Source organism: Brachypodium distachyon, chromosome 2, assembly GCF_000005505.3.
Source record: "Brachypodium distachyon strain Bd21 chromosome 2, Brachypodium_distachyon_v3.0, whole genome shotgun sequence".
NCBI lineage: Eukaryota > Viridiplantae > Streptophyta > Magnoliopsida > Poales > Poaceae > Brachypodium > Brachypodium distachyon.
The window spans coordinates 8706129-8730805 of NC_016132.3; the positions used below are offsets into that span (position 1 = coordinate 8706129).

Consider the following 24677-nt stretch of genomic DNA (forward strand, 5'->3'; position numbering starts at 1 on the left):
GGGTCCAGAGGCTTTTATTGTGCATGTTCGGTCTATTGTGGAACAAACGTACGCCGTGCACCTTCCGTGCTGGTAAAATCCACTATTCAACCAAGAAAACCACCCACAGTTCAGCAATGCCAAACTAAGCATAAAACCAGTAACCCCGAAGAAACAACTTTATTCACGAACACAAAGGAAACAGTGGAACTGCAAGTTGAAGACTCTTGGGTCATCAAGAAACTGGCAGATAGGTTTTGAGTCTTGTTCTTGAACAGCAACAAGAAAACATAAACCCCAATTGACTGTCTAACAATATCGAACTGCTCCATAGTACACAACACCACACAGTCAGATGGAGAAATCATCCATGTTACATGTGAGCATTGCTAAGATTTCTTGCGGCTGGCCTTTTCCTCAACTCCAGACTGCGAAAACCGCTTCCTGAGGACCTCCAGGACCTCTTCCATCTTCACATCCTTGACACTAAGTAGCACCATTGCGTGGTACAGCAAATCAGCCATCTCTGAAGCTGTACGGGATCTGTCCTCGTTCTCAAGCAGGGTTTGAATCAGTTCACCCGCTTCTTCACTGAAAGATTGGACACAAATGGGCACCGGCGTTCAGAGATAAATGTACTACTGACATTAAAAGAGTAACTTGGAAAGGCCAAACACAAATAACAGGAGAAAATGTATGAAATTTGCATGAATTGCATTACACACACTTGTTAACAGTTTTAATACCAAGCCACAGCTTGACATATATTGAGAAATGTATTGACAAGCAAACCTTTACATCAAGTCAAAATGATTAAATCATAACTAGTCTGAGGAAGATGAATATGCCATTTACTGTCTTACAAGTGTTTATGTTTATTCCCAGGCAGGCACTGCCTCATAAGTCATAATTTGAGCCAGAACTTCTTCAAATTGTTGCTTATACACATAGCAGTACTCCATATAACATGGCATTGTTGCACGTCATATCTACTGAAGAAATTATACTGAAAATTTCTTACGTTTGCTTCCTACATTAGTTCTCCCTGCTTATATGTGGTGACAAATTTAATGCCATAGGACAAGCTTACGAGTATAAAAATTCAGAAGTTTGTCAAGGAAATATCAATTGACAAAAAACACTGCATGCATGGAGCGTGGGGAACTCCCTGCTCTGAGTAACTTGTTATGGTGATTTTTTTTTCTGACACATGCATTGTGCCATATGAGATTACTCAAAGGAGCGACTACCCTAATCTTAATCAAATGATGAATCAGGTCTAATAAAAATGGTCTCGTCTACTCAGATCTATTACACTCCCTCCGTCCCATATTACGTGACGAAATATTACATATATCTAGACGCTTTTTAGCTATAGATACATCCATATTTGGGCAAATTTGGATCACTTAATATGGGACGGAGGGGGTACCTTTAATATCTTGTTGCCAAAGATATGCATATTGACTGCAGTAGTGAGAAAGCCAAGATAACAAAACTAGGCATAGGGTTTCACTCCCCTGTAAGAAACACTTACCACTGACGACCGCTTTGGACAATACCTATTTGAATATCTACATTGGACATTGGCCACGTTGAAATTATACAGGTATATTTCCCATATGAACTTATTTTATAATATTGTTGCTTTATAACTTAGAAATTTGTGAGAAGAAAAACACCTATTATTCATATGAACAAAGGAATTATACACTATACAATAGTACAGAGCTATTCAACCAAAAAAAACCAAGAATTGACCTGTAAGCCGGGGCTTGGCAACAAGCATGCCTACATCGTATAGTAAGGATGGCCAAACTAGTATAAGAGGATTAAGAATAGGAATAAAAAACAAACTTTTATCCCATACAATAAACAATATAGTAAACCAGGCTAGAAAAAGAAAGAATGGCTAGCATATTATATTTGATTATCTTGAGCACTATTTTTATTGACAGATATTATAATATAATATTGATAAATAAGCAAGGTGGCACATACCGTATTTTCGAGCAAAGCAGCTGGTTATCAAGCAGCAGTTTTTTCGTCCATGATGGTTTGCCACTTCCTGCGGCAACTACTTCCTCCTTCCGTCTACTGATCGTATCTTCAAGCGAGTACAGAGTTGTAGCAACCTGCCTCTCTTGATTGGACTGTGAAATAAAACCATATTTAAATTACAAGTACAATTATATTTACAGGGAAGTTCATTAAAGAACAAATACCTTCGAACCTTGTAGTGCATCATAGACTGAAGAATAGTAGCAGGTTTCTGCCCCTGTATGGCATGTAGGTCCATCTGGCGTACCGAGGTATATTATCTAAGTTGCAAGAGAAAAAAACACACCCTGTTAATATCAAATGAAGCCAGACTGACTGCCTTGACGTATAACACAAAGCAGAAGATGCTTACTGAATCACGGTCACAGTCCAGGAAAATGTCATGCACATTGATGAAGTTCATGGATGTCTCCCCTTTAGTCCACAATGAAGACCGCGAACGGCTGTAGAATGTAGCTTTTCGGGTTGATATAGTTGTTGCAAGTGCTTCTTTGTTAGCAAAGCCCTGCATGAGAATGGCACCAGTATCCACGTTTTGGGCAATAGCAACTGCCAACCCTTTGATGTCCCACTTCACACTGTCCAGTAATGCTTCAACCTAAAATTATCCCAGGACGATGATAAGCTGATATTACATATCTGTTGCATTTTCTCTTGCTCTTTCAGGAGAATACAAGTATACAACCACAAACAAAGGTTCTCCTTCCATGCACAGGTACAATATGAAAATTCATACCAATGCTAGTGACAAACTGAGAACTGAGAAGATAGTATTGTTTGTACTAATCGACAGGTTATGGCACTTGGCTGCAACTGATTAGTTTGCTTCCAACATCCCCTCAAAGAGTTGCATTGGAAGAATTCTTCACATCGGCTTAATGCTTGCTAGTGCATATCAACATACTAGTAGTCATCAGGCAATACTAATACAATCTTTCAATGATGTGGCTATATGAGTAAAATTTGCACAGCAAACTACTTAAGATTAAAAATAAGTGTTTAGCGCTGGCCATCCCTATTCCAACTGCTAAGCCCTTACGAATGAGAAGGGGGGAGCAGATTTTGCAAGGAAATCAACAAACCTTGGGGTCGACTGCGAGCGCTGCTGGCGTCGACCGGGCGGAGCCGGGAGCCATCGAGACGACCGGGCAGGTCTGCCTGCGCGGCCACCACAGGGCCCCCGACGGCGGCGCCACGGCGTTGCGAGGGTTGGAGCGAGCTGGCCAGAGGGCGGCGCGGCTCGTTGGGGAGGAGACGGGCGCGCGAGGCACAGCCGCCATGAGAGCCGAATTCGACCGAGGCGAGCAGCGGCGCTCTGCGCGACGCGGCGGAGCGTCGAGTCGGAGCGCTGTCAAGCGAGTCCTTCGGCCCCCTCAGACTTGTCGGTGACGGCTGACGGGCCAAGTGAGAGGCCGACTCAGGCGAGAAAAGAAGCGAGGCGACGACGGCACACTCCTCAGCGGAGCTGTTGGATATCCGGCTGGCGCCGGCCCGGCTCCTCAACGCGGCCTGCAGGCCCAGGCACGGCATCTGAGGCCGGGCAGGTTGGCTCGGGCCCGTTAAGCCCGACAGGCTAAAAAAAGCCATCCGTAGCGGATGGGCCAAATGTAGAAAAAGATGAAAAAAAGGAAGGGTCGGGTTGGGCTAGAAGGAGGAGAGGTGATGGACCAAAGGAGGAACAGAGTTGGGATGGGCCAGATGGAGGAGAGGTGATGGGTCAAATGTAGAAAAAAAAAGCTAAACGAGGCCCGGCCCGAAGTCCAGGCCCCAAAATTGCACGAGGCGGGCCACGGGCGGCCCCGGCCCCTTTAGTTGTGTATGGGGTCTGGCATGCGGCTCAGCGGGCCGTCCGGAAAAAGCGGTGACCAGATGGAACCAATCGAGAATAAGCCAAGTATTACCGTCGAGAAAAAATAAAATAAGACACGATGCAAATAGATTTTCATTCCTACATCATTAGATTTTATTTAATTTTTGAGATTTAAGTTGACCCTTGAGATTTGCGTTAGATCAAAAGATGCAACAAGGAATCCAACACTGAGAACTGAGAAACTGAGAACTGAGAAGATAGTATTGCTTGTGCTAATCAACAGGTTAGGACGCTTGCTTGCAATTGATTAGTTTGCTTCCAACGTCCCATCAAAGAGTTGCATGGGAAGAATTCTTCTCATCGGCTTAATGCTTGCCAGTGCATATCAACATACTTGCAGTAGTCGTCAGGCAATACTAATCTAATCTCCAAACATTCTCTGTTTGAAAATGTACCATTCGTCAAAGCCAATGTACCAAAGCTATTAATTTATATATTGGATGTTTGTCAGCACAACAACAACAACAATCATCAGTTTCAACGGAATCTCACCAACTGCGGGGCTTGTAGTACATACTAGACTCCCAGGTCTACACCTATACTATTACACACGTGCTGAAAAGGCAATCATATATGCTATGTACAACCATGGAAGGCATGAGTCAACCAAAGTTTATCTTGTGAGCACTGGAGAAATGTTTGGCCGCTGCGACCATCCCGCCGGCCGGATCATACCCGGCCCGGCTGCGGCTCCGGCCACCAGTGCCTGCCGAAGGCGCCTTCGGCGAGCGGAACCAGGACGCCACGGCCGGCCAGAAACCAGAGCCGGATTTCTTGCCGATTCCCATGCTGCTCACGCTGTAGTAACGGAAAACCAGAGCTCTTGAGTCTTCACGTTAGTTAATTCGGTCTCTTCTTTTCGCAAATGTGTTTTCTCGCACCTGTTTGTGAGTTGCTTGCTGCCATGGGGCTTCATATAGTACTGCGAGTGTTCCTGCTTGCTTGGCGACCACGGTGAATCAACATGGGACAAGACTCTGCCTTCCGTGGTCAACATAGGACACGTTGTAACTTCCTTGCCAAGGTGGTATCTATACTCCAGGAGTTGGAAAGTTCCTGGCTGGCTGCCTGCCTGCTGCTTTGTGCACAAGTGACTAGGCGTCTAGGCGCCGATCGATCGGCTGAACGGGAACAGCTCAATCAAGGAAAACGTCAGTGTATTATAAGGTTAAAAAAATGGGAGATTGATTGATCACTTTGACAGCTTTGCTTATACAAATTTAATTAATCGACCAAAAGGCCACGTTGCGTAATTTAGCCGTCTAGGTTCCTAGTACGGCGATGCTGACGTTGGGTGTCCCAATCTTTGGGTAAGAAACAAGAGATACATTTGATGTCCCAATCTTTGCCGCGAGACAGTCGAGATTCCCAACTTGAAGAAGCACAGGTTGGAACAGCTCCAGCCGTCCCCCCATATGGCGTCCGGGCTGTCATATTTTTGGGCCATATGGGGACCTGCCGCGTTCCAGCTGGGCCTCCAATACTAAGTTCGAAGCAAATTTAAATTAGCCGACATTTCATCGAATTAGGTGACATTTCATTAAACTTGTGATAATTTACATAAACCAAGTACTACGTGGCAGAAGATTTTATCCGCCGGCAGCCTTTTCCTTTCAGAGCCAGTAGTTATCCTGCCAACCAGGAAGGCAACCGAAATGTTTACCCTCGAGTTCCTTTGCAGAAACCAAGTTTAGAGACAACACGAGAGAAATCACAATCCAAGCAGCAGGAAGCGCAACTCATGGCCAGATGGGAAGATTTTTTAAAGATGATTACACATTATGGAACTTTCATTATTCCAGTTCCAGGGACTTCTTGCATTTGGAAAATGGAAGTCCTGCCACGAAATCTCCAAGAACAAAGGAGCTTCGACACAATAGGCGGCGCCAAAAATCATCGAGATGGTGACAAAAGGCCGATTAAACCATGTCTGATCACGAACCAGGTAGGAATACTTCAGCCTTCACCCCAGACGAGCTTGAAGATGTTTCGGCTAGCACCTCCGTTCACCATCTTGCTCTTCTTCTTCAACATCTCTTCTTGGGCACGGGTATCTCCATCCTTATAAACATTAAATAAGAATAAGTTCAGTTCTCGCAAAAAATAAAATAAGAATAAGTTCAGTAACAAGGGATATGGTATTTAGACTTTTGAGTACAAGAAAGTGTTGCAAGTGAAAATAACATTGAAGGATATGACTAATCATGAACATCTTACTAGACTAAAACTGGAAAAGGGAAAAGAGGACTCACAAGCATGGAGTATGCCTGAGCAAGTGAGAGAAGAGTCGGATAGAGCTCCGTAATGGCTAGTGCAGTTTGTTCTGTCACCTGTGGTACCTGCAATGCATGTGAAATCAATGAGGATGACTCTTGCATCAAATTACAGTATGAAATGCATAGGCAGCATAGCTTTGAAGGAGGCTTTTACTGAACATTTACCTGCATAAGTTGAACGGCAAATATATCGCTCACGGTTATCTTCTTGAAGTCATAGCACTTATTCACAAACTCATCATAGGTCAAGCAAGCTCGAGAAGTGTTAGCACCATTAGAGAAGTTTTTGCTGTAGAAATCAATTATCGAAAGCGTGAGGTCGCAATATCTCCGTTCAGTATCAGAATACCCAGTGGTTCTCTGAACATCAAATCCTTCAAGAATCTCAGTGGTGAAGCAGCTGAAATAAAAGACATACAGTAGTTAAGAGGTCATAAAATTGACTAGCCCAAATATCCAGCTTATTAACTAACACATCTAGATGTATTACACTATTAAGGAGCAGTAAAATGTAAAACAGCAAGAGAAGGTACTACTATGCAGGGAGAAACATGATCCATAAGGTGACATGAGCAGTGCACATACGCAGTTTTGATGCTCTCTGATGCATCCAAACGGTTTGGATCACCTTCCACCAGATATATCAGCTTCCTTAGCCCACATTTCTACAAGGTACAAGAAAGGAAAGCGTCAGATGGTAGTGTCGCTAAAATAAATAAAATCTGCTAGGGGAAGATAGGGAGCCCTGTGAATCCATAAATCCAATTATGGACAGAAAAATAAATTTTGTTATGGAACAATATCCCCTATCTAAATTCTGCACATACATTTGGCTAGCACAAGTTCTTGTCAAGATTTTGCTTGCCAATGATATGGTTAATGTTGGCAAGCAAAATGAACTAGAGTGGCCAGGTGGGCGTTAGTATGCAAAAAAAATTTTGGCAACCATCCAAACAAGTGACAAATTTATTGTCATGACCAAAATATTGGTAAGGCAGATTTTGGGGCAAAACAAAACTTGCCAAGTGACCAACTGACCATGCCTTATCGCCCTCATTGCCCAGTGCCTACTATAGTTTGGGTACTCTTATACTTCTCATTTCAGGAAGACAAATAATTCAAAACAGTACATTTCCAAACTACACGTAATTCAGTATAACTATCAGAAAAAAAAGTACACATTTTAGTCTGCATTTCAGAACTACACATTTGAGGTTTTCATGATCATTTGATGGACAAATCTAATGCTACACAATTGCACCTAAATGTTGGTTGCTTGGACTACACATATGATATACCAATACATGTGTCCCCAAGTTTTAATTTGGGTACCTTTTAATCTGTTATGAGTGTATATATTAGACGGACGGTTGGTATTTCATTTATGAATTCTTCTGAGTTAATTTCCCATTTCCAAAACAACACTCATTTTGTCAAAACTAACAGAGAACATATTTCACAGAACAGCTAACAGTACAACTTATGGTTGCTGAATGAACGGTCTAACTTTTGGTCAGCCTAGTCAAAGCACCACATTGGCAGCTCAAACCAGCGAAAGCACCCACGAAACAGCCCAGTTTTGTAGTTCAGGGGTTTATTTGGACTTCGTTAACACTTGAGGGGGCTAAAATGGGCTTGTCACCAACTACAATGATAGGTGGGACCCACCTGACAGAATTTGTCTCATATGGATCAATGGAAATGGGGTTTTATTGAAACATTGTAGCAAAGTATCTGAAGTTCAGTGAAGTGCAAACTTAGATGTGTTGTATTTTTGTAGTTATTCGAAAACATCCGTAGCTTTACGAAATTTACTCTGAAAAAATATCAGTCAGCCAAGACTTACTCAAGCAATATTGGACCACTATGGGCATGGCATGTGGACATGACACAAGAGAAGTTTATTGAAACATCTTAGCAAAGTATCTGAAGTTATGCAAAGTTAAATGTGAAGTTCGTCTATAGTTATTCCAAAACAAGTGTAGCTTGAAGAAATTTACTCTGAACAATGTCATGTCAACTAAGGTTTGGTTCCAGCAACATTGGATCATTATGGGCATAGCATGTGGACATAACACAAGACAGGTCAAGAAGATGCAACTTCTTTAAGTAACACACTCGCCCAATTTAGGAATTCTGAACACAATTCAGCGTCAAGCCATCAGCTGTAGGATAGAATTGCGTACACCTAAAGTAAACATATTTTTAATATCTGATACAAGCCGCATCAATTTCTTGGACTACATTGTCACACATATGCCTCCTTACTATGCTGTCAAAAAATTCATGATTTGACCATCAAATTTGTGCTACATGCCTACTTATGTCAATGGCTCATGCCTCATGGACAAAACAATGTCTTGAGTTGGCACAACTACCGATTGAGAATAACGTAAGAAACAAACATAGACCCCAAGACACAGAATTTGTTACTGCTTCATAAGTCATAAACTGAAAGCATAAGAAAAGGGGAAGTTAACATGAATGGTTTGGCAATAACAATAACGCTAAACATAATCGTAGTAGTGAAGTAATAGTAATAGTGTTCAGGTGGTACCTTCAGCCTTAATTTCTGATCTCTGTATCTGCTGTCCTTAATTGAGCTAACCAAATCCGTGACATCTTTTCTTTCAACAATGAAATCAAGTACATATTCCGTGCGATGTTTTCTGTGACGGGCAATCCAAATAGCATCTCCAACAGGCAAGCGTTTCATCTGGTTGACATGATTCAAACAGAAGGATCAATACACATTATTCAAACAGAAGGATCAATACACATTCTCAAGCACAATTACCGGAACAGTTCAAATTATGCAGAATATATTTGCAAAATGATTTTTAGTTCACTTGAAATGAAGACAAGGTAAGCATCTCCTCTACCTTTTTATGTTAAACAATGAGAACATGTTACATGCTGAAAGTGTACAAGTATCATTCTACAGATTGCAATATCATCTCCAATTCTAGGCACTGATGCTATACGCGCTTATCCCCTTGAATACAAGCAATCAAACACTGTAGGTAGCAAGCATCAGGACAACTGGGGCAGAGAGCACATATATTAGTCAAGTAATCTAGCAGTACAAGAAAATATCAGATGTTCCCTTTGCTCACAAAATAAGTGACATCTGTCTCATTTGCATGCTCTGCAAACTGGCACTCTGATCACCACTGTGAGCTACAATTGTAATACATCTATAGAACCTGATAAGTGATAAGAGCACGGGCAAGGTCTGGTGCAAAAAGTGGTGGAGCTAGTCGGGTCATAGAGCACAGAAAAAGTCTAACTGCTACCGTGCAGAGTACTGTTTGCCCAAGAAATTAGCTGGTTAAAATCATGAGTCCTAATTCCTGCTATAATTTCAATAGAGTTTCGCCTCTGGAGCAGCTTGGGCTCTGCCAGGCAGTGGAAATCACGTATCCAGCATTTCACCAGGGAAATGCTCAAGCATGATATGTTGATTCTGCCAAATACCAACTTTGTGTGCTGAGTATATTACATGCAATACATATTTAGCATACAAGCCACCCATTGGAATGTACTTCTGCTTTACATTAGGTCGATATGTGCTTATGAGTACCAAAGGAAGTTGGTTTGGTGTTTTAAATCATGTAAATAATATGTCCTGCTCTTGTTCGTGTAAATAACAAACAGACACGTCAATCCCTTTCTTCTAGAGTTTTTGAACTGACAGAACCGCAATCTGAGACATGCTGACACATCTCATGAAATCTTTATGGATTTAACTTCAATTAAACTATGTTGACATGATGTCAAAAATATTTAGCAGTGAAGTTGGTGATCTGAGACATGTACATGATTAAAAAAATGGCATGAGGTGAATCCCCTTAGTACTCCTTAATTAAGAAGAATGAGGCCCAAGGATGCGACCACAGAGGGTCGGTCCTGGGCTGGACATGTACAAGGATAATAACCAAGGAGAAGAACCAAAATGAGTATAAGCAGGAGCATAGGGAGAGGGAGTAAGATGATGAAGAGTTCACATGACTCTCAATCAGACTAACCTCGACAGGCAAATGAAACTTTGAATGTACGTCAACTACTCTTTCGAAACGGGACCTGCACAACATGGTAAGAATGAAACTGCATGTGGGGAGATCATAAGCAACGGGTTAAACATGTAACCCACAGAATTTCACTAGTGAGAAGTAAAACAAATACAAAGCTGTCTTACTCGAATTGGTATGGGGACAAAAGTTGAACAAATGTGGAAAAAATTATAGCTCCCAATTATTGTAGCATAGTTTTATTCACATAAACCAAAGGAAAAAACTAAGCTTCATTGGTACCATGTTCAATTCATTTTAGTAATCCGACATTTCTACAAGAAAAGTGCAGAAATTATCAATCTGTTTCCTTGAAATTGCATAATTATATAAATACAAAATGTCAAACTTAAAAGGTACACACTGGAATGCACCAAATATAAACAGAAAACGGTAAATTCTAAGTAATACTCCCTATGACCACAAGCGTAGGCCATTTAGTCATGCACAAGAACTATGTAATAGCCTTAATGACCATCATGTCTTTATCTTGCTCCTGTGTGCTCTCATTATTATTTCATTTCCTATGTTCACTCTCCGGGAGGAGCATTGGGAAGCAGATCCGCTTATTTATGAGAGTAAAGGTCATCGCTTAAAGGGAACATTGGAGGGAAAAGTGCCTAGAAATTGAAAATGACCCACATTCATGGACAAATGAGATGGCTAAGGTGACAGACATTTCTGGACAGAGGAGTAGATGATAATATGAAGCCAAAGTGTCTTCAGTTACAGGAAAGGAAAATTAAGTAAGTGTCACAACATGCTCAAATGGAATCTTGATAAGTAGTATTTGAAAAAACATTAGTGGCAGAACAATTATTATATCTAATGATCAGAATGCCATCGGCTATCTTGCAAATCAGTGGGAAAGAGAGAACAACAGATGCTGCAAATACTTAATTGCCATAATGGAGCACTGAGAGAAAACCAATATTCAAAATCTTGAGGCTTGCACCAGGGCAGTCATAAATATTTTGTGACCTAACCATTAGTATAACCCTAGTATTTTACATATTTGCAGCAAAAGGCATAAATTTGAATTTTGCACATTGGTTAAACTGAGAAGCTCAAGATCACACTTTAAAAAAACAGATATATATTACTAGAATAGAAGATGCAATAATTCTTGAGTGAGTAGATGTAATCATACAAACCCGATATTTTCACGGTCATCCAATATGAACACAACTTCATAAGCATCAAGAAATTTTTCATTGGATTGACCAGGTGGCATAGCTAGTATAGAATTATCCACATGTGTAGCATCCTTGTCTAGCATATTGAATCCGGCAGAACCCTAGCAAATGGAAAATAAATATAGCCGTATGTTCCATTTAAAAAAAAGTAACATTAAAGATCCCCTAAAAGAGTTAAATTTAACATTATTACTCACTTCAGAATTGTAACTGAGTTGCTCTTTACTGGTCAACTTTATCAATTCTTGAGATGCAGTAGCAGCATTGTGGAGAACAAGTTCAGGAGTCTGGCCAGCAACAGGTCTGCTTGGTCTACTAATAGTCACAGGAGGTCCCAATGGTGTTTCAGCAACAGAAAAACCCATTGAAAGATGATCTGAGTTGCGATGCCGATATGCAGTACATGTGTTGAGACCATTGCTTGTCATTAAAGATCCTGAAGGATCCTCCATTTCAAGCTGTGAGAGACAATTATGAGCAGCGCTTTTACCTTCTTCAGTTAGCATATACCTACACATTTACACAAACTAATATAGTAAGTCCCAGAATATGCTTGGCATCTCAAAATCACATGCATGCTTAATAATCCTTCCTTTCTTGAGTATGTGATGATTTATCCCTCTTCATTAAGTCACATATTACTCTTGAGTCGAGTGTATTATTCTGGTCCATAGTACTAAATGACATTGGAAATTGCTAAAAGGGAAAGGTATACTAGGAAAAAAATCGTGCACTTAACAAAGTCCATTTCTTCAGTAAAATATCATTTTTGTCAAACTAACCAACAGGAGAAACTATAAAATAGAAATTTTACATGGCAAAATTTTAATTAGCACATGATCCATGCATCAATCTACCAAAAAAACAAACTTGACCAACCTTCTGAACCAAACCCAGAACAGAAGATGTGTATAAGGGATTTGTGTCTAGTGATGCTAAACTTATTGCGAGGTCAAAAGTCAAATAAACTAATGCAAATTGCAGTTATGCTTACATATACAATCACTTGAGAACATTTTGATGAAAGGAGTCAAATTCATGAATACAAATAAATTAGCTCCCATATCTATTAATCCTTAACAACATTCAGTTTTATACAGAAAAAAGTCACCAATTAGTAAGCTCTAATGTTACGCGTGACTCTGAATGTCAGGGAGTTGATCAAGAAGTAATAAAAATAAATCTAACCATGTGACACAACAATGTCCATACCAATCCAACGGTGACAAAATCTGACTTCATTTTAAGAAAACAAGGTAACTTATGAATAGAAAAACTATAAAAAATAATCATATTACATATTTGAAGACCCCAAAATAAGATGGTGGAGAGATAGGCAGATAGCCCCACTTGTCAGCAAGTTAATTCTGGTGGCTGGGGGGTGGGTGGCAGACGGTCAATCACTACCAACTCTAAATATTTATAGGACAAAAGACTATAAAGAAAATGCAATGGCCAATATCAGAGCCAGAATTAGTACATATAAGCCGAACATGGTTAGGAAATTCTTTGGGTCTATCCCTCTAGAATTTGTTTTATCTTAAGTTTGATGAAAAAGCTATGGTGGGTCAGACATCCCATACCCTAAATATAACCTGTAGTAATTATATACATCGAAGAGCAACGACAGAGTTAGCTTATACACGGAGATATAGTACATTACTTTTTACCCAACTTTTTAACAACCAGCCCTCTCGATATCAGCGTCTGTGGAATCTGGCTCCATCCAGTGCCCCTGGAAAACCGAGATTTTGCATTATTTCTCTCTATACTGATCATAATGCTAAGTACCAAAAGCAACCGAAATCAGGAATTGTATGAAATCACTGTGAAACTGTACCCAGTTGCTTTTTGCAACAGACCACTGGCTTCAGCGGCATCAATAATCTCTTTATTCTCCATAGAAATCTTGTCACGCATCATTTCCCTGGCAGCAAACCAAATGTAAGTGTAAGTGTATCTTGCAGATTCAGGTATCATTTCCTATTTCATGTGATCAGATCGTCTCCATTGCCCTAAGCTACATAATATTATTGTTTGGAGAACTAAAAAGTTAAGGTAAAATAGATCCCAAGGAAATCATACCTATAGAGGGTAATCAGTATCACATAAGCAGCAGAATTTTTCTTTGGTGCATAATGCTCCGGTTCTCTTCTTTTGTTCCCTGTAGCGATCTGTAAGATTGAATAGACGAAATCTTTTCGGCATGACCCCCCACCCGAAGGACAAAGGAAAGGGTGGGGTAATGGAGTGAAAAGTACAAGCACAAAAACAATTACCCTTTTTGCCAGCTTCTTTGGTTCTTGAAGGAGATAAATCTGTGCTGGACTCTGGAAAGGACCCTTTGATGAGACGAATGACCCATGGTCCAACACCCCTGACAATAATAAGGGAACAACGATAAATTCATGGTTTGAAAGCAGAATAAAATGGAAATTATGTGGATTACCAGTGGGCTATCTTATAATAATAAAAGAATAAGAAGCCACTGCATTGATCAAACTCATTAAGATAATGTAAAGTTTCTGAACAATTTTCTTCAATCTAGAGCGCAGCTAGATATACTTCATACACCTATGTAATGGAAAGGTAATTCCATCTCCCAATTGAACTCAGGAAGAAAAAGGTGCAAACTAATAAATCATCCACATTAACCCAAATTAAAGCCATACTGTTAGAGCAATTGTCTCGTTATCAACCTAGAAGCAAAAAAAATGAAATAAATGGGAAATCTTTGCCTATTTCATTGATAAAGCAGGATAAATTCCAAGTTGAGTTGTAAACCAGAGTGTGGCGTATACACTGACCATAAACAGCTACATATGAACCAAACTATCTATTACCTATGACCAGGCTAACAGCTCTCAAAAAATAGGTCTGACCAAAAATTGGGTTTACCATCCACATTGCAGGAAATGGATCGCTTTGCAGTATAGTGAGTTAACATATCAAGATAAAAATTTATGGTTCACAGACGAGATGTCAAATAAACTAGCAGGGACATGCATACCGGCACAGTTCACAGAGACTCAAATATCTCTAATTAAATAACATATCCACCATCTTTTTTCTGTTATCTTTGGACAGTGGAACCCGGGCGCATATGTCATAAGGGAAAAGAATTAACAAATCCACCAACCAAATTCAAATCCCTGATGTTTGAGGCAAACAAACTGGAGTATCTACAGGCCAAGATTGCAAGACACCTTTTCTTTTCCTACATTATTCGACAGCTATAAGGCACCAGAACAAACCTGATTTCCGTCTATTTACAGTTCGCAAGAACTCCAACCAGATCCAAAGATTGAGACAAGAAAATTCATCAAGAATCTAGCCTAACTGCAAGATGCATCCCAACAAAGAAAACCAAAGAAACAGTGGAGACGTGCGGAAAGATGGATACTTGACATTCAAAAGGTCCTTGAGGGTCCGGATGGGTTCCTTAGCGGCACAGACGTTGCGGTACGCGTTGGCGAGCGTGTGGCAGTGGTTCTCCGGGACACCCTTCTCCAGAATCGACCGCCGCTTCTCCAGGATGATGCGCGCAACCTCCTCGTTCTCCGGGAGACGCACCGCGAGCTGCTTCGGCGTCGGCGGCGCCATCTGCAAGGTGTCGAAGGTATTGTGGATTGGTACGGAGGAACCGAGAGAGGTTGCCGGATTGGGGGCTAGGTTTCAGGGTGGGGAAGTACCTGGAGCACTGGATCGTCGAGACCTCGGGAATGGGGGAGCGGCGCGATGGCGTGGGCGCTCGTCGTCGCCTAGGCTGGTCGCATGCCGCCGGGCTAGGGCTTGATTTTGAACTTGGTTGGGGATTATTTGGGGATCGGGTTGAACTTACAGCAGGGGCGGGAGGAGTATTATTACAACCTCACAAGTACACAACGGTCGCAATTTGAACGATGATACGAAATCACGGGCTTATATTTGCTTACAAGACCAAGGCCTACGAGGGGTTGCATCGTAGATATTCGTGTAAGACCTTCTTTTAACAAAATTAAAATTTAAAAAAAACTGTACATATCTGCCTTCAAATGATTAAGGAAAATGTACACACAAATATACACAGGGATGGAGAACACAGACATCCACCAACTAATAAAAAAGACAATGCAAAAATAAAAACTGCATATGTTCCTTGAGGCTTGGAGGTTGTGCCTCCGCAAACAATATATCCAAACAACATAAAGGCCATCCAACATCATAAAAGACAAACCTTGGAATAAGAGTAGTCCCTTGCTAAAAGATGTTTTTGGGCTGCAACATTCACCAACTCTACATCGTCTTCTTCCATCGGCAGGTGGCAGGAACCACAACCAAAAATCCGCTCACCGCGCTAGCTCCGCTTCGGATCTAGGCGAAAGGTATTCAGCTGAATTCAGAATTGTATTCTTATTGACGACATGATAGATTGACACAAGGTCCACGAAAGGTTGAATAACTGTTGTGAAATGGAAAGGTTAAACCGCAAAATACTCTCTCAATCTAAATTGTTTGGCACTTTTAAGTAATTATTTTGATTTTACTGCCAGTAACAATGTCTTGTATACTGCAAGAAGACATGAACATCGACTCAATTCCATGCAATATCAAACAGACCAAACCGTAAAGAATTAATTCCTACAATTCGACATTGGTGATCGGCCCTTGAAACCAGAACCGGGCATGGACCACCCATGCGACCATGCTGAGCAGCAACACGCCTCCAACGGCCACGGGTGTGTAGTTGAAGTTGTCCTTGGCAACCGGATACGCTACAGGCAGTGAGAAGAGAACGGTGAGAAAAGCCACCCATAGCACCGCTGCCCAGCCGACCGCTACTCCGTAACGGCCCAGGTAGAATGGCCCCGGCACAAATGACCTTCGTGCCGTTGTCACGCGGAAGAAGATGGGTAGCGCGTAGGCGATATACTGTCCAAGTGTTGCAATCGACACCATCGCCTGGAACGCCACCTGGCTCCCCAACGACTGCATACCACATAGTACAATGTCAATCTTCTAGTGACATGTAACATAACAATTGGGTGTTTGTTTAGTTGGACGGCAAATTAGGACGACATGAGCACGCACCGTGAGAGCCATGACGAAGGCGACTACCACAGAGAGCCAGACAACATTGAGGGGCACCTCGTTCTGGCTGACGCGATGCCACACGTGGGAGAATGGCATTGCCCTGTCCCTCGAGAAGGCATATCCCATCCTTTTGTATGGTACAAAATTGCAAGTTAGATGTCATTTAACTTAGAATCAACCTCTTTTGTGAAAGAAGTCACTATACAAACCTTGAATTGCTAGCGATGCAGGCGACGCCAGCGAGAAATATGCCGACAGCGACAATCCCAACGCAGACAAGACCCCCAACACCGCTACCGTACCTCTTGTCGAAGGAGGTGTACAGAGCTTGAGCAACGGCATAGCCACCGGCGTCGTTGTCGGGACTCAAAAGGTATGGTATGTCTGTCACGATCGACGTGAGGGCCACTAAGAAAATCCAGCCGAACATGGTCGACAGAGCCACGGAAGTGATGATCCCGATTGGGCCACTCCAATCCGCATTTTTCGTTTCTTCGATCTGCACATATATTAGTAACCATTCATAGAGTTCTATCACATCTTCGGGCGCGCACGCACGCACATCGTTAGTATGTAGCTACATAGGACCAACATTAATTGGGTCTGTCTACATCCCATTTCTATGTTGGTTGTGTAAGTGTCCCATCAATCGCGTAATTAGTCTCTTTTTAGGGAAATTACGTGATGATTTCTCCGTTGTTTAATACCGAGATAAAAAAATACAGCAGAAGCATCGAAAGCCCGATGAATACTATGTGTGACTGTTAATAGTTAAGAGTCAGCTAAACACAATTAGTGATACCATAAAAGAAATATGAACCTATAGAAAAGGAACAGGAATCAGAAAGTTCCATTGTTAACACTAGTATTTTGGAGATTCCTTTTTATGAACACTACATCAACCATCATGGAACAAAATATTTAGAGAAGTGCAACAAAATTCTGGGACCCAGTTGCACATATATTATTTCGTAACTACAGAACGTGCTATTAGCCTAAAAATAGGGGTCTACACAAAATTAGAATAAAAAAGTGTTGAAGTTACAAAGCATATTTTTTAGATTCTTTTTTTATATATAAAAACCCACGCCAAAAATACAAAAGAATGGGAAAATGCCCAATAAATCCTAGGACCCCCAGTTGCACATTTCTAACATTATAGTTTTACATAAACTATCTATACTAGTGGTATCCTTAAAGTCTTTCTGTAAAACTCCAATTGTCCATACAAAATAAGGATCAAAATTTTAGAGCTACATAAATTATTTTTGGTGATATTTCATGCACACATAAAGCATCAGAGCAACCAAACAGAAATATAAAAAAGAAAAATGAGAAAAAAAATGCAATCTTAATCTTCAGAAAGTGGAATCTTACTCCACTTGCACACTCATATATGTAGACTTGTGCAAATATTGTTTGTGCAATTTTGATCTTGGAATCTGCAAGTGGTCCGCACCAAATAGGGATCCATGGAAAAATGATAACTTAATATTTTTTGTAAAAAAATAATTAATTTGGGGTTGATTTTTTTTTAAAGTTGTTCGACCATCTGTCAAATAAAGCACACAATGTAAGATTGGCGCGAATCTTGGCGTTGATTTGGACGTCTTCTAGAGTTAACTGAGAAATAGCAATTCCAAGAAAAGCTATCGCTGCATCAAAACTGATAGGAAAAACAACATGAATCATAAAAGACGCATGCTCAAACAAAAATGGGTCGTTACTATTGATGGTACAGAAAATATGGATCGTAATTGTCGATGACATGAGTTAGGATGGGCTTCCACAACAACTATTTCTTAGTGTAAACACACTCATGCAAAAGACTCACATATGCAAAAGAAAATAGATGCTTCATCATATACAAAATCCAACAGTTAATACAACACAAAACATGTGTATAGCTTATACATCCTATGGTATCTCCCATAAAAACATTCAGGCATCAGATAAAAAGGGCCACGTATATAACTTTCTGAAAGTGCATGGAAAATAAAATAACAAATGTGATAAATGAGAAAAAAAATTAAAAGCACCCATATAAACCAAGCAGCAATCACTAGTGACAATAAAAGTAGTACTCAGTTAACTAGAGATAGAGAAACATAGACAAAACACATGCACAACAATTAGATCTAACCAAAATCAAACATACAACTTTCATTTTTTTTTAAACCCTAAACTATCCTAACCTTCTGTGATGTATACAAGAGGACTGAAAATATTACGGAAAAAAAAACCCCACTATCGACACATCATGCTAAAGGCCAACACACACCAGCGACCCACACCCTGGCCAAAGAGAAATGTCCACCTCTAGTCGCCCATATTGGTCTGTTCATGGACAAGAAATAGCAGGAAAAAAAGGAACTCACACAAAATATTGGCACACCATCCAACGATCAAATAGCAATTCTGATATTAGTCGGGACATCATGAGCATCAACGTGCGTACCATGTGAGCAGATGCATCGTAGCCGAGCAGAGAGTATTGGCTTGTCAGAAGGCCTAGAGCTAGGATATAAGACTTGCCATGGATCCTCATGCCATTGTCGGTGTTGAAGTGTGTGAAGATGAACTCGGTGCTCGCCTTCTCCTTGGCCACGGCCGGAATCAAGATCACCAGCACAAAGGCACCTACCATTACATGATCAATCGATGAAGGTGTCTGGCTATTATGGATTGGTCACATTTGCAGATGTGCAAACAGAATAAGATCAAAGCACATATATACATACCTACCTACTGTGTTCCAAAAGGCGCCGAGGTGGCCAAACCAGGAGAGCCACCGGATAGGAAGGCTGTTGATTAATCCATGCATGATGAGAAAGAAACCGTGGATGGCTAAGACGACGTACTTGGAGGCCATGTAGCCACCGCCATTGGCTCCACCAGTGCCAAGCAAGATGATCACTTGGACCAGTTGCGCCAATGAGAAGTCTGTGCTCGTCGTAAGAGCCCACTAGGACAGATCAACACAAGGAACGACAAAATGGTTAAGAACTTTTGTCAATTATTAGCAATACCTGGGCATCACCACGGACTAAAAGCATTACAATGTTTAAAAAAAATGTTGCACTATCATCTAATTATCTTAGCATCATTTATATATGTTCTTATCTTAATTAATGATTTATGTCGAATCAACAAGTGAAGTAATCAGAAATCCCATCAGAAAATGATGGACCACCGCCACAAATTGAGTTTTTGTATAGGAGTAAAGATTAAGAGTGGTGTGATTGCTGCCAAGTATTGTGTGGGTGCACCACGCCAGTTTTGAACCAAATTGACGCAAATACCTGGCCCACGATGTTGAACCTGTCAAATGGGGCATAGGAATAAGCTTAATTAGTATCGTTGGACCCAAAGTTGCACATAAGAGTAGTATGTGCTTGGATGTATATTTTCTTAACTTTTGAAGAGAAGGGACGTTGAAAATCTTCCATCCATAATTTGGTGTAAATTTCACTCTTTACGGTTTTTTAACAGTGCAATGTTATCTCACAGATAAGGCTACGTACTTCACAAGATAATGAACAATGAACGACAGGGGGTGTCGTCGATCCAGAAGCTGAGAGCATCATGTCGAGCCTTTCTACAAGGAGAGATAGGAGGGAACAATGAACGACAAAGGTTCATCGATTCTATTAGACAATGCTCAAATTTGTGTTGTGTTTGGTGCCACATGTAGCCTTACCAAAAATATTTGGCCAAGGATTTCTCAACCATACTTAGCCAATTATTTTGTCAAGAAAATGGGAGAGAGATAGGGTGGGCAACATTGAAAATCAAAATTTTGGCAAGAAAGAGTCCAAACAGATAAACATATGCTACCAATATTTTGGCATGGCTACTTCAGGCATCCAACCAAACACACCCTTGATCTTTGTGCACCTCGCTGCCAAACTCCTTGATTGGCTACCCTTCTGCTTGGCGCGAATAGAATAACATGTACGCGGTCCAAGTGAACTAAGAGTCGAATGCACCCACAATCGACATCGCAAGCTGTAGACCTTGGCGAAGGGCAATGGCTTCTGCTGCCATCGCCACAACTTGGATAGGTTGCATCATCCACAGAGGTATGGACTATGGAGTGACTGCTAAGGCCTAAGCAGGGAGCAGAGAAATCTATTGTGGTAGTAACGTACCAGCCGGTGATCCACGAAGCAAGCGGTGCCCACTTGTTGCCAGCGAGCTTGGCGCTCCAGTAGTAGAGGCCGCCCGAGGTCGGGTAGGCGGAGCAGATCTCGGCCATGGACAGCGCGACGCAGCCGTTGAAGGCGGCTACCACGAGCCACCCCAGCGTCATGGACGCCGGCCCGCCGTACCGCAGCCCCGCGTTGTACGTCGTCGTCACGCCGGCCATCACGGAGATGATGGAGAACGAGAAGGCGAAGTTCGACATGGCACTGCATTCCATGCCCCAAATTAACACTCTAAATCAAATGGAAATCATGAAATTAATTGATGATGGAGCACAAGAAGAAGAAGCGAGAGACGCACGAGAGGCCGCGCTTGAGCTCCTGCTTGTAGCCGAGCTGGTGCAGCCGGGCTTGGTCGGCATCGGCATCGCCCGTGTCGACGGCCGCGCCGGAGCCTGACACGGCCATCGGTCTCTACCTCCCTCCCTTCCTTCTCCCCTGCCTTGGCTCTAGCTTGTCCTGTGTTTGCCAGTGAGCTAGCTTCTCGGACGGAGTCTTTGTTGGTGACGGTTGGGTCGTTTGGACTTGGGTGGTTATTACCGTAGAAACTATCCTCGGTTGGACCATTCGGACATGATTCCATTTCGCATGATTCGGCTGGCATTGTTGACGAAGAGCAAGTAATTTATGATTACCATTGGCATGTAGCACATCTGCACAAGGGGAAATGGTTATTGTTGGATGTGACGGTTTGACTTTGGTTCACATGATGGAGAATATATAGTCTGATAAGATAACAGGATCGCTTGATCATTTAAAGTTAATTTTTTTTTCCAAGAAGAATCTGGAGATCACTACTGCTGCAGCGTCTAAACTGAAAGGTATCCTCTCCCAGAATCCCTTTGAAATTCTTAGTACTGATGCTTTAGTTGAGATGGCTACTACTGTTGGAGTTAATATTGATACCAGTTGCTTGAATGAACCTGCATCCCCTTCTGCTATAATAAATACTGATTTAGTTACTTCTATTACAAATGCACCTGATGTTGCTCCACATGCTGATAATTTCCCTATTCATACTAATCATGTTGATATTGCTGTTACTGTTTTACCTGCCTCTCAACCTAATATTTCTACCTTTACTTCCTCTCCTAGTGTAGCCCCTATACAGTCTACTATTCATGATAATGCTGCAGTTTTAGTTTGTTTGCCCCTGGAAACTCATATAATCTACAATCTCCTAGCAGTAATTATAATTTGCATAAACCGGCATCACCTTTGTCTATTGCTGGTCAATTTAGACCTGCTGCCTCTTGTTTGTCAGTAGCTAAAAATAACACCCCTGACGATGCTGCTTCTATTTTACACCATGCCACAGTGCATGGACCTTTACATAACTTGGCCCTGATGCCATCTACTTGCCCCCCTTCTGAGGTTATCCAATCCAACTTAGTTCCTCCCCTAATGGAGGATAGCTCCCCCACTAATACACCCATTCGCCCTGTAGTGAATAGGGACCTAGAGGACGTTGAAAATTACTTATGGACTAAGGTTACAAGATGCAAACGGGGCAAGCACCCTAGGAAAAAAGGATCTTCATGAATGCACTTTTCTGGAAGTTAGGGGGATTACAGCCCCAGGAAGAAAAAACTGCATTACTGAAGCTCTCCAAAAACACATGCTTCAATAATTGGCTTTCAAAAAAATAAAAAAGAGAATATATCTGACTCCTTTTAAACTCTTTGGTTGGCAATAAAATTTTCTCATGGCACAGCTTGCCTGCTGTAGGAACTGCATGGGGGATCACCATGGGAGTTGGCACTGATCTCTTTGAAATAATTTCTTGGGATCACCCGTCTTTCTCTGTTATTGGCAATTTAAAATGTAAACTTAATAATACCTCCTGGAAAGTCATTACTGTATATGGCTCACCATATGAAGAGGGCAAGGATGCTTTTGTTTCTGAGCTCCACTCCCTTTTCCTGGATAATAAGACACCAACTCTAATAGGAGGTGACTTTAATCTAGTGAGGTACCAAAAAGATAAGAGCAATGGTAAAATTGATCATAAATGGTGTGATAAATTTAATGCTTGGATTGAATTTTGGGGGCTCATGGAGGTAAACATTTCCAGTAGGAAGTTTACTTGGGCCAATTACCAAGCTGATCTAATTATGTCTACAAGGTAAATATTGAATTATTGCAAAGAAGGCCAGAAATGGATTGGCTGGATTATCCAAATTGTCCACCATGGCTCAGTAGGGGTCAGGTTGAATGGTTTTGATGGTCCCTTTTTCACTACTGGTAAGGGCTTAGACAGGGCGACCCCCTCTCCCCTCTTCTCTTTAACTTATTAGTGGTAGACACCCTTACCAAAATGCTTACTAAAGCTGCGCACAACAACCTGATTAAAGGCATGTGCCCTGCCATCTGCCCTGGAGGTGTTACTTGTCTCCAATACGCAGATGACACAATTCTCTTTGTTGAACTGAATGAAACAACTGCCATTAATCTCAAATGGGTGCTCACATGCTTTGAACAAGTTTCTGGCATGCACATTAACTACTGTAAAAGTGAGCTCATCCCTATGGGAATGGATCCTTCGCTGTCATTCCTTTTTAAAAATATTTTTGGCTGTACCTTATGAAATTTCCCCATTAAATACCTAGGCATACCTCTACACTGTGACAAACTTCGAAGGGAAGATGTCCAGCCCTTAGTGGACAAAATCCTGAGAAGGATGGCTGGATGGAGAGGCAAACTACTTTCTTATAGCGGGAAGCTGACTCTAATTAAAGCTTGTTTAGCTAGTATACCCATTTATCTCTTATCTTTTTTCCATTTTCCTAAATGGGCCTTGAACCTCATTAACTCTCAGATGGCTCATTGCCTATGGAGTGATTTTGAGGGGCACAGAAAATTGCATCTTGCCAATTGGCATCTTTGCATGAAAAAAGAATTTGGGGGCTGGGTGTCCCCAGGTGGGCCTCCTGTTGATCTAAAAAAGTTAATTTTTCCCTCATGATTAGGGGTTTAGCTCGTCCGAGTTGGGAGCCTCCCTCTCACCCTCCTCCCCATTTGGGACACTGGCAAAACTTTGTTCTTCTTCTTAACTGAAGATAGTGTTCAGCTATGAGACATATTGATCAAAGATAGGTGATTGATCCAAGCGCCATCAGAATGTAAATCGTGTTCTAAGGCAAAGTGAAAGCTGCACTGACATTACAACTGAAAGGGCACTTATTATCTTCCACAAACTTTTACTTCAGCAACAAAGATCTGACCTTAATCCTTTAGTTGATAAGAAGCCAAGCAAACAATCTTACCATTCTTAGGTGCCTGCAGCACAAGACCACATATTAGAGTAATCTATATCTTGCAGGTCACCAAAATTCATCAAGGTGTACATATGTTTGACTGATAATGTGTTTGAATTGCATACTCTGGCACATCTTTGATTAATAGAAGAAATCTCCAAATCGTACAGCCTTCGACAACATCATGGTTCCTCTTTTGATGGATAAACAGAGGCAATAGTGTGGAAAAGCACTAGGACAAATCATGGATCGAACTGTGGTCAGACTAACCTCTTTTGATGCTTCAGTTTTGCTACCTCTGTCTTTGTTTCTGTTGCATGAACTCAGTTGTACTGTCAACCCCCATTGGGGTTGTTTAAATGAAAATTTAGGTAGGGGCCTCCCCTCCTGCTATTGCTAAAATAAAGATAATGTTCCTGCCAATTTCTGGAAAAAATAAAACATTGGCCACATCATTATTTTAATCAAGAATTATCTGTATTCATGCTACTAAATTTTAGCTGAGATGCTACCCACTACTTTAAGGAGTCATGGTGTCACCGGACACCGGCACATGATCAATGATTGTATAAGGAGGGTTCTCCTTCTCTCCCAGGCCATCTTTTTCTAAAATGAATTTCCTTCTCTCTTCGGGATAATCTATATCTGGGTTGGATGGAAAGCCAAATGCTACACCACTGAACTTTTAGC

General features: G+C 41.4%; 3 protein-coding genes across 9 annotated transcripts; all 3 read right to left on the bottom strand.

The window, feature by feature from the left end:
• Nucleotides 1-133: 133 nt before the first annotated feature.
• On the bottom strand, nucleotides 134-3450 carry LOC100840720 (histidine biosynthesis bifunctional protein hisIE, chloroplastic). Its single transcript, XM_003567041.4, has 5 exons — nucleotides 3123-3450; nucleotides 2393-2638; nucleotides 2205-2300; nucleotides 1981-2132; nucleotides 134-570 (listed from the first exon to the last, which is right to left on the bottom strand). The coding sequence occupies exons 1-5, from the start codon at nucleotides 3318-3320 to the stop codon at nucleotides 369-371; spliced, it is 894 nt and encodes a 297-aa protein (XP_003567089.1). The 5' UTR covers nucleotides 3321-3450; the 3' UTR covers nucleotides 134-368.
• A 1975-nt stretch (nucleotides 3451-5425) lies between these two features.
• On the bottom strand, nucleotides 5426-15325 carry LOC100844668 (crossover junction endonuclease MUS81). 2 transcript variants are annotated; one of them, XM_003567053.4, is made up of 14 exons: nucleotides 15145-15325; nucleotides 14856-15055; nucleotides 13732-13829; nucleotides 13538-13616; nucleotides 13293-13379; nucleotides 13116-13187; nucleotides 11650-11962; nucleotides 11411-11553; nucleotides 10215-10269; nucleotides 8744-8902; nucleotides 6772-6851; nucleotides 6352-6586; nucleotides 6163-6249; nucleotides 5426-5971 (listed from the first exon to the last, which is right to left on the bottom strand). In XM_003567053.4, the coding sequence occupies exons 2-14, from the start codon at nucleotides 15053-15055 to the stop codon at nucleotides 5867-5869; spliced, it is 1713 nt and encodes a 570-aa protein (XP_003567101.1). In that variant the 5' UTR covers nucleotides 15145-15325; the 3' UTR covers nucleotides 5426-5866. The 2 variants fall into 2 exon arrangements, with proteins under 2 accessions (XP_003567101.1, XP_024314868.1); XM_024459100.1 differs by having other exon boundaries at nucleotides 13538-13626.
• A 148-nt stretch (nucleotides 15326-15473) lies between these two features.
• Nucleotides 15474-24514, bottom strand: LOC100846498 (amino-acid permease BAT1 homolog). 6 transcript variants are annotated; one of them, XM_024459104.1, is made up of 11 exons: nucleotides 24113-24514; nucleotides 23997-24009; nucleotides 22603-22652; nucleotides 21032-21383; nucleotides 20677-20937; nucleotides 19828-19846; nucleotides 19271-19490; nucleotides 18984-19165; nucleotides 16735-17024; nucleotides 16523-16652; nucleotides 15474-16420 (listed from the first exon to the last, which is right to left on the bottom strand). In XM_024459104.1, the coding sequence occupies exons 4-11, from the start codon at nucleotides 21136-21138 to the stop codon at nucleotides 16073-16075; spliced, it is 1557 nt and encodes a 518-aa protein (XP_024314872.1). In that variant the 5' UTR covers nucleotides 21139-21383; nucleotides 22603-22652; nucleotides 23997-24009; nucleotides 24113-24514; the 3' UTR covers nucleotides 15474-16072. The 6 variants fall into 6 exon arrangements, with proteins under 6 accessions (XP_024314872.1, XP_024314871.1, XP_024314873.1 ...); XM_024459103.1 differs by lacking the exon at nucleotides 22603-22652 and having other exon boundaries at nucleotides 21032-21327; XM_024459105.1 differs by lacking the exon at nucleotides 22603-22652.
• Between the last annotated feature and the right edge of the window lie 163 nt (nucleotides 24515-24677).

Coding starts and splice junctions, on each gene's coding strand:
- LOC100846498 (XM_024459106.1), bottom strand. CDS start 21,138: ATGGCCGTGTCAGGCTCCGGCGCGGCCGTCGACACGGGCGATGCCGAT. Junction 20,938..21,031: donor GAGCTCAAGCGCGGCCTCTC/GTGCGTCTCTCG, acceptor CATGGAATGCAG/TGCCATGTCGAACTTCGCCT. Junction 16,421..16,522: donor CCTTCGTCATGGCTCTCACG/GTGCGTGCTCAT, acceptor TGTGGTATGCAG/TCGTTGGGGAGCCAGGTGGC.
- LOC100844668 (XM_003567053.4), bottom strand. CDS start 15,055: ATGGCGCCGCCGACGCCGAAGCAGCTCGCGGTGCGTCTCCCGGAGAAC. Junction 10,270..11,410: donor GATGACCGTGAAAATATCGG/GTTTGTATGATT, acceptor CATGTTGTGCAG/GTCCCGTTTCGAAAGAGTAG. Junction 6,852..8,743: donor ATCAGAAATTAAGGCTGAAG/GTACCACCTGAA, acceptor TGTACCTTGTAG/AAATGTGGGCTAAGGAAGCT.
- LOC100840720 (XM_003567041.4), bottom strand. CDS start 3,320: ATGGCGGCTGTGCCTCGCGCGCCCGTCTCCTCCCCAACGAGCCGCGCC. Junction 2,639..3,122: donor CGCTCGCAGTCGACCCCAAG/GTTTGTTGATTT, acceptor GGATAATTTTAG/GTTGAAGCATTACTGGACAG. Junction 571..1,980: donor CTGCTTTGCTCGAAAATACG/GTATGTGCCACC, acceptor CCAATCTTTCAG/TGAAGAAGCGGGTGAACTGA.